The 8,943-nt window shown below is 39.5% G+C and overlaps 1 protein-coding gene across 8 annotated transcripts in view; it reads right to left on the reverse strand.

Moving 5' to 3' along the window:
• Window positions 1-8,706, reverse strand: part of LOC105389728 (GTPase-activating protein skywalker) — a 52,952-nt gene extending 44,246 nt beyond the window's left edge. For 3 of the 8 annotated variants that reach the window (XM_038121386.2, XM_038121387.2, XM_038121383.2), the window contains exons 1-3: window positions 8,192-8,705; window positions 7,544-7,833; window positions 598-800 (exon numbers count right to left, since the gene is read on the reverse strand). In XM_038121386.2, coding sequence (XP_037977314.1) covers window positions 598-800; window positions 7,544-7,655 — 315 coding nt within the window. In that variant the 5' untranslated portion in view covers window positions 7,656-7,833; window positions 8,192-8,705. Of the gene's footprint in view, window positions 1-597; window positions 801-7,543; window positions 7,834-8,004; window positions 8,023-8,191 lie in introns of those variants that run through there. The other 5 variants (XM_038121389.2, XM_038121390.2, XM_038121388.2 and 2 more) reach the window with 3 other exon arrangements.
• Between the last annotated feature and the right edge of the window lie 237 nt (window positions 8,707-8,943).

Here is an 8,943-nt window from a genome sequence, read left to right on the forward strand (position 1 = left end):
CATCAGCTAACAACTCGGCAAACATAAACAAGATTACGGACGCGTTTCTTTTCTAATCGAGTGGTTATTGCAACACCATAGAACTGGTTACTCGGCCGAGGCGCGGAGGCTGGTAGCGTTTTAATGACTTAGTACTGGCGGCCGGCAATTAGCAGGGCATTGTCAGCGTCACCAGCTGCTAATTAAGATGCGCCCCGCGCGCCGCGCCGCCCGCGCCGCCACCGGGCCGGCTACCTGCGCCTCCAGATAACACCAATCAGGTTTGATAACAACGCCCGATAACATCGGCGTCCTACTTAGAGCCAGTTTTGTCACTCGAGTGACGGATTGTGCACGAGACTCGCCGCACACAGGCGACCACGTGACTCGCACGTCACGACTATGCTAATGGCGAAGGATTATCCGCTACAGCTGCGGCGCAGCCTACTCTCACGAAACGTTGCTAACTTGCGACCTTCGCTAGGACGCCGCTATCTTATCTGCCAAGAATGAGTGGGCGAAACAACACGCCGAGGTAAACTAAACATTGACGATATTAGTCACGGAGATTCTCGCCGGCGTCTCGGCGTTATCACTAGGAATGCATAGAGTACTGACCTGCGTGACCATGTCCCAGTAGAAGCCGTCGAGCATGGACTTGCCGTGCTGGTGCTGGCGGCACAGCGCGGGCCACAGCGCGGCGCGCACGGGGCTGTTGATGGGCCACGAGTTGTCGCGGATGAGCAGCTTGAGCTCGCGCTTGCGGGCCTGCTGCAGCAGCGGCTGCACCTCGTCGAAGGTCTTGAGCGGCGCCTTCTTGCCTGCGAACAGGGGGTGGGGTAAGCACTGCGCCCAGGCGGGGGCGGGGGCGGCGAGCGAGTCGGCGCTGGGCGCGCGCAACGCGGCCGGTTCAATGTACATGGCGGCGGCGCTGGCACATGCTCTCCGTGCGCGCGCGCGGGCGGCACTGCCCGCCGCCGCCGCCGCCGCCAGCCTCCGGAAAATAGAGATAGTGGCGCGGAACGGCTTCGATTGTTTATCTGCCCGCGTGACGCGCGCCGCGTGCTACACCCGCTGCCCAATTTTCCTTAGCTATTTTTTTCCCATCGTGAGATTGGTATGGGAGATATGCTTTGTTGATGATTTGATTATGGACGGCTGCATTGCAACCCTATTACGCAATTGAATTGTTGACGTAAATATTGTTATAAGTTATTTAAGTTAATGTCGCAGATACAGATAGTTTACGAATTCGAAGCCTAACCACAAGTCACGAGACCTAACGATCGATTATTCGATTACGACGCTGGTGCATGACTAGATATGAGCACATAATTTTACAATGCTAAGACAAGAATGCCGTTACGGGCTTGGCTGTATAGCGTCATTTTCCTTGCCCTAGGTCAATAAAGTACTAAAATCGATACCCACAGCTCTTGGGGAAAGTCAACACAGTGCAACGACACGTGTTTTAATAATTTATTGCATATCGATTCCATATTTAACAGGCAAAAGTACACCTTATTGCTTTAAGTTCAACGCTGTCGGAGGACAAAGGAACTGCAGAGGTTCAATCAAGTTGAAGGAAACGATTAAGTATTAATAAGTTATGAGAGTGGGAGAACGTGTGTTTAAAATTCTAAGTTAATGATACCGAAAAGGAAAAGGCTTGCCCAAATTTATTTCCTGGTCACGAATAAGCCTACACCCAGACTGTTGGTACTTACATTTGTGATTGATCATTGAAATACGTGTTAATTGTACATTCTAATGTAGGTACATTAGAATCAGGCCTCATTAGAGTATTTAGTTTAGAACAAAATAAAACTGAAAAAAACGATCTAAAAATAAGTACCTACATATAAAAGGAAGTCGATATTATGGTGATAATTACTATCACCCGTGAAGACTGTTCATTTGCTATCTCACATACGTAATTTATTATTATATTAATATCGAAAATGAACTTAAAGAAATTATTTCTTGGTGTACAAATAAAGAGTACTCTATCTATCTATTCCCAGCCAGGGGTCCTAATAGGAGGGTGAGCGCTTCGATTGTTCAGTGCGAGTGGCGACTCTTCCTATACAAATTCGCGTCAACTTTGCACTGCTCTCACAGTGTGAAAACTCGGCAGCCATATAAAAAACAAAACAACAACTCCAATAGTGGTTGTAAAAAACTCAGCGCCTGCCCCAGGGTTAACCAATGAGTCGTGTTGATAAGCTGTCCGCTATCTCTACACCTCAGTAGAGACCGAACCGTCTCGCTGATTGCACGCTCTGTACAGCATTAGACAACAATTATCCTATTTTGTTCAATTTAATATAACGTAGAACAAACAAATATTAGTAAGTAGTATATGGTTGTAAATGAGTGATGTAGCTCAGTGGGGTAAGCGCCCGCTTCTCGCCAGAGATTCGGGTTCAAATCCCAACCCTGGCATGTACTCATTCCGTATCCTACGCATTACAATATATACATATAATATGTTACATAAAAATAACAACTGTCACGCGTGCGTTATGAAATCCGCACCATATTTAAAACACCCTCAGTAGGTAAGTTTAAACTACACCTAACTTTCGCTGTAATGTCTGATACAAAACTTTTACGACTTGAAACCAAAGTTTTAACTTTCAAAGTTCCTCCATTAGCCCATCAATAAATAACAATAGTAGGAAAAACTGTAGACGGATACTAATACAAATAACCACATGTTATGCCTATCTAGCCGTATTTGTAAACAACAGTTAATCATAATGATTTATATTTATTAACTTTTTACATAATACATGTATATATATGTATTGTATGTACATATTTATATGTTTAACGGCTAATTAGCTATTAATAAAAAACGTGGTCTTGTCGTGGGTTTAAGCGAGAAGGCGTTATTATCCTGAATCCTGGGATACCATTAGGTATGTTGCTGCCGTACATAGGGCAGCAACATACAGATAGAACAGAAGCCCATGTAAAGTTAACACATACAAAAAAAATATGTACTTTATTGAGAAGAGTATGGTTGTACGTATAATAAGTGTGTACAAGATTCATGTACATCTGAATCTTATCGTCTTATTATATTGTAATCACGGTTCGTAAGGAAACCATGAGACGTTACAAATTGCATGTTATTATTATTATGAGTAAGATATAACATTTTGCGTTATTGCTATATATCACGTAATACATGCAGTATCATAGCCCTGCATGTATTGTATGTTTATATGCAAAATTTCCTTATGGGCGAAGTTCGAAAATGGCGGATAATCTTATTGGATCAGCCATCTGTGCTGGAGTTATTATGCATAGTACATCCTTATCCTGCAGCCCGCTGGCCGAAGACCTTAGACCGGTGGAAGATAGTGGCTGGATGAGTATGGCAGAGGACAGAGTGTTGTTGCGCTCCTTGGGAGAGGCTATCCAGCAGTGGATGATTACAGGGTGATGCTGATGACAGTACCAGTATACAAGAGCACTCTCTGCTGTTACTCTCGGACCTCACTGCGTACCAGTACACCGACCAACCGGATGACCGGCACAATTGGAGTGAGCTAGACGCAGTAGGTACATACAGGTAGGTACATAAATAACCAGCCTGACTCATTTCACATCTCGTACATTAGATGATCAGCTTTCTATTTTCTATTACTCTATGGCATAAATTGGAAACATTTTAGAAACCTAATTGATGGTTCCTACCCAGGGCTCAAGGGTCTTTGGCTGTTGAAGCGTTAGGTTCTTCCCCTAAAATCTAAATGATCCTGCACCTATCACACGGCTGACACCACATCTGCCCCGTTGCACCTAAATATTAATTTAATTAGAATTTGATATCTCGAAGAAAGTGTGTGAAAGGTATTAAGGACTCAAAGGGCTTTACACTACACCCTGCACTAAGATGATTACCGCGGGTTTTATCAAATTTTATCTTGATACCTGATAAGCATGTTTCAATAACCTAGTTTGGATTATACATAATCGGTTTTAAACCAGCACTGAGATGTCTAAACTGCTCCATGTTCTAATACTAATTCTGGCCTAATAATTTTCGTGTGTGAGGCCTCAGTCTTGACGGTATGTTAAGTGTTACGGTTGGTTTGTCCCCTTGATGCCTACATAACAGTAAAACCTAGCCCATCATCGGCAGTGCATAAAGAGGCAAATTACATTTAGAAAGTGGCAGAAAACGCATTTCTGCACAGGCTCTTACGTAAGCATTTTCATTTGCAAAATTGTTTGGCAGTACTTTCTTTTATTATAAAGTGATGCTAGGTATAAAGTTTAACACTAAATACGTAGCGGTGCGTGTTTTGAAACTATACAAGGCCAGAACGCACCCATAGTGTACTAGCACTGTATAGTTTCAAGTGAAAAAAATAAATATTTTACTTGAAAATATACACGATTTGTGCGTACTAATCGCGTATACTTTCAAGTTGGGATTTACTGAATCGTACTTGAAAATATACATTGCTATTACGCATATTGCTTGATTGGCGTACTTGTCGCATATAATTTATACCTACATGCTGATTCTAATTTACTTAACTATTTCGGTAAATGTAAATGACTACAATTGACTTGTTCTGCCTGTCATACCTATAAAATGATAATAAATGAAGATGAACAAGCTCTAATTTGATTGATAAATTGATATTTATAGCAATCATACTTGCAAGTAAGCATACCTACTAATATCTTATTATTTAAATGAATTACTAGCTTAATGACGCCGTCGGCAATATTAAAGTGCATTTAACAGCGCATCAAAATATTATTATAACCAACTAAAATAGTAAATTTTGATCAAATTTTAAATTTAATGGTTTAAAAAAATTTGGGTCATTTGGTGTTCACTTTTTGCTACTTGGACTTATTCATTGCTCGTGAGTGTAGTAGATATATTACCCTATAGACCTATTATAGACATATTTTTCATCAAGTTTTGAATTCACCGTAATTGTCTTTTATGAATTGTTCTACACCCTCTCATGAGATAATTTTTACTATTAACAACAGTTCTACAGTTTAATATCAATTTACTTTTTAACTTACGGTGTAAAAAAAAAACACGTTACGAAATTAATGCCAAGTGCGGAATGATGATGCAATGTTTAGAAAGCAATAGACTTATTACTATTTCGCATGAAAGAAAGAGAGAGCAACAATTCAAAAGGGCTACCTGGTAACTAATCACGTATAGTTTCAAGTGCTCGCATTGCCGCTTGGCGCTTGAAAATATACACGATTAGTACGCAGTGGTAACTGCTGCAGTATATTTTCAAGCCATAATTTTGGCCCAACTTGAAAATATACGCGATTAGTGCGTAATGGCCTTGTATACTTTCAAGTAAATCATGGCACCATTTTAATTTGAAAATATACGCGAGCAGTCCCAATCTCTGCGTTCTGGCCTTGTATAGTTTCAAAACACGCCGTAGCGGTACATAAGGTTATAACAAATATAGTTTTTATATAATACCTATGTGCAACTTTTATTCTTTTCATATACTACAACTAAACAAATAAACTAAACTTTGTAGGCAGGGTACACACCTGAAAAATAGTAGAGATTCTTGGATGTCAGTATTTGTGTTTGTCCAGTAATTTAATCCACTGTATTGCCTATGTTTGGTCAACAAGGTTCCATATTCCACTACCAAGTACGATATGCAAACTAAGTTCATGGAAATTGAAGAAAGTACCGATTTACCATGTCAAGTTAAGTTTAAATATTACTTGAGTACTAATTACAGATAGAAAGTAATTTTGCTCAACTGGTATCATAAAAGGACTGTTTCATTAAATATTTTCATCAAACATTTATAAAATCTGATATGTTTAATATGTGTCTGTATGTAGTAAATGGTCTGTTATAATATTCTAGTCTATGGTAAATGGTATCTCGGTATTTTTCCTGGAAAACTCTACCAAATAGTGGACCAAACATTAATTATGCTAGGCAAAGGAGTCTCACTGCACTGTGAATACAAATAATATATTACCTATATATAGAATTAAAGCATTGTGACTTATGAGGAAAGTGCATTATATTGGGTACAAAAACCCACTGGTGTTTCCTGGTTAGTCATATTGATAAATCCCTATCTATTATTTCAAAGATATTAAAAGATTTTCATAATTACAGTACAGTAATTAATAAAAAGAAGCTGGCTTTAAACTTTCATCTCATTATGATATGCACTTTGTGCCAACACTAAAACATCTTCTAAGTAAATAAGTTATTATTTTTCTTGCATATTTTATTAAAAAAAGACCAAAGTGATTTAGATAAATTCATATGGAAAATATAAGTTCAGATTAAAATAAGTTATTAAACATGGTTTTTATTAATTAGTTACATTATGATTTTAAAAAAACAAATATTTAATGTTAAAAAACATACTGAATTGCTCAAAAGCAGGCCTAATTAAATTATCTGTTTTAAAAAAAATCTTATGTGTGTCGACACATTCGAAGTTGAGTCCATTTGTTCCGTAATTGAGCCACTTCATGTCTCACAAATTAACAACCTCATGCAAAGGGGACATTTTAGTTGTGACTTCCTTGTCTGAGACTGTAGATGGCAAACACTTGAAATAATTTTTTATATAACATATCACAATAGTATACAGGGTGTTGCAAAAAGGGTATACTAAGCCGAAACCTACATGTGCAGCATGGTATATCTAAGCCCGAAACTGAAATCAGAATTTGAAAATTGGCAAAAAAAATATTCATTTTCCATAGAAACTTTGTTAGTCACGTGACTTTTTACTATGGAAAATTATTTTATTTTTTGCCAATTTTCAAATTCTGATTTCAGTTTCGGGCTTAGATATACCATGCAGACCATGCTGCACATGTAGGTTTCGGCTTAGTATACCCTTTTTGCAACACCCTGTATATTACAAGTAATTGTAATCTTGATTTTTCAAAAAGGAATGATTTGATTGAGTTACTGTTGCTATGGTTAAATCTTTTAAACGGTAGATATTGTTAAAATTATGAACTGATTATGATGAAAACCACTGAGCTACCACCACTCCATACAAATAGAATAGAATAGATGAAAACCATGAAGTGCATGGAAGAAGCCTCCTTCATATCAATGTTATAGGTAATATGTATAAGTCTAGGAATCCTGGGCAGTCAGCAACTGACTAATCTGACTGGCTAATCCTATCACCATGGGAACATGCTAACAAGACCATAATCATTTCTGTATCACATAGTCGTCTATGATGAGATCTTATCGTGAATCAATTTGAGATACTTATTGCAGATTGTACAAATACTAAACTGTATTGTATAATGGACATATTTGTAACTTGTATGGTAATTAAAGTAATAGATCATATGTACTAGAGTTCTAAATAAGTCTTACTCAGCAATTTATAATCAGTAATATCCATAAACACAACACAATATTTGTTCTAAGAATCATAATAATGCATACCTAGTATGAAAACATTCTTAAGATTTATCAAACACAAATGTAAATAAGATATACTTGTTTTTTAGTAATGAATATGAGTTTATAAATGTGTCTTACCCGGGGGGCTGTCAGTGAGGATGGTGATCCCGGTGGGGTCCACATGTGGGGGGAATGCCTCGTACAGGTCGGGCTCCTCTTCAAGCACCGCCGACAACATCACGGAGGGCATCCCGGCTCAACACTCACGCACACACAACACACCGCCTACTGACTACACTTCACTTCACTTCCACTGAGACAGTTCAGCTGCTTCAGAGCTCACACCAGCGAGCTGCGGCCAGCCATTCTCCACGAGTACCAGGCACTGCGAGTGACCTAGGTCAAATCTTGCTGCACCATTTTCAAATCTGCAAAACAAAATATAAAGTTCACAAGATCACTGGCACTGTATCAACAACTAGTGTGTGTCTTATCTCGCGCCCACACTTGTCTTATCAATGACTGTCTGTATCAAACTGAGATTACCGCCAGGATACAGAGATAAGGCTGCCATGAGCGGTGACACAGGAATGTAATACCTGATTGGATATAATTAGTGTTAAAATCAGCTGATATGTTGCCAATGGTTCGCGAGTGGACGAGTCTTGACATTTTATAGCTATTTTAAGAACAGGGCGTGCAGCTGATCGCACGGCGTGTTCAATGTCAGCGATGGGCCGCCGTGGTCGCGCCCCGCCGCCGCCGCCGCCGCCCGCAGACACTCACCGCAATTGTTCCGTTGAATGATGCGGAGGAGGATTAGCGACTCCGTATTTACTGTGCCGGAGCCCCGCGGCGACTAACCCGAGCGCGCCTGCCGCCTAGTTCCCGGACCCGCGCGACCAAACGTAACAACGAATAGGATAATAGCCTCGAATGGGAGCCACCGCTTCAGCTTTGTCACATAAACGAATCAATTTGCTCATCACAAAGATAAATTCATGACTGAACATACGCACGGGAACATGACAAGTTAAGATACGATGATATTCACTGATACGGGATGGATGGATGGTTTATTAGATCGTCCTTTCGATTCCAATTCCTCCTCTCGTAATCTAATTAACACCTCAACGGTAATTACACTTCGTGGATTTACTATCGTCAGTAATAAATTTAGATTTATTCTGAGAAACTAATTTTACTCGTCAATAGCGTCAAACTTTGAGTTATTTGAGTTTCGTTTTCTTTCGTGCGGTAAAAGCAGTCGGTCGGGCTCGCGATTCCGAGATTTTTTCATGGAAGAAGGGGAGGGGTGGTTGGAGTTCGTCGAAAAATTTGCCACTTTCTATGATTCCCCTAAAGTGGGGTATTTAAATAACATACACAAAATAATTTTCCTACATTACATGGGTTCATAAAGTTATAAGTAGTTGGCATCTAATATCAATAATGTACAATATTTAATAGTAATTGCAGATTTACGACGACGCCTCGTCTGTGTTCCACTGCTCAATATCATCATCATCATCACGTCC

This window comes from Plutella xylostella, chromosome 4 (assembly GCF_932276165.1).
Source record: "Plutella xylostella chromosome 4, ilPluXylo3.1, whole genome shotgun sequence".
In the NCBI taxonomy this organism is placed as follows: Eukaryota; Metazoa; Arthropoda; class Insecta; order Lepidoptera; family Plutellidae; genus Plutella; species Plutella xylostella.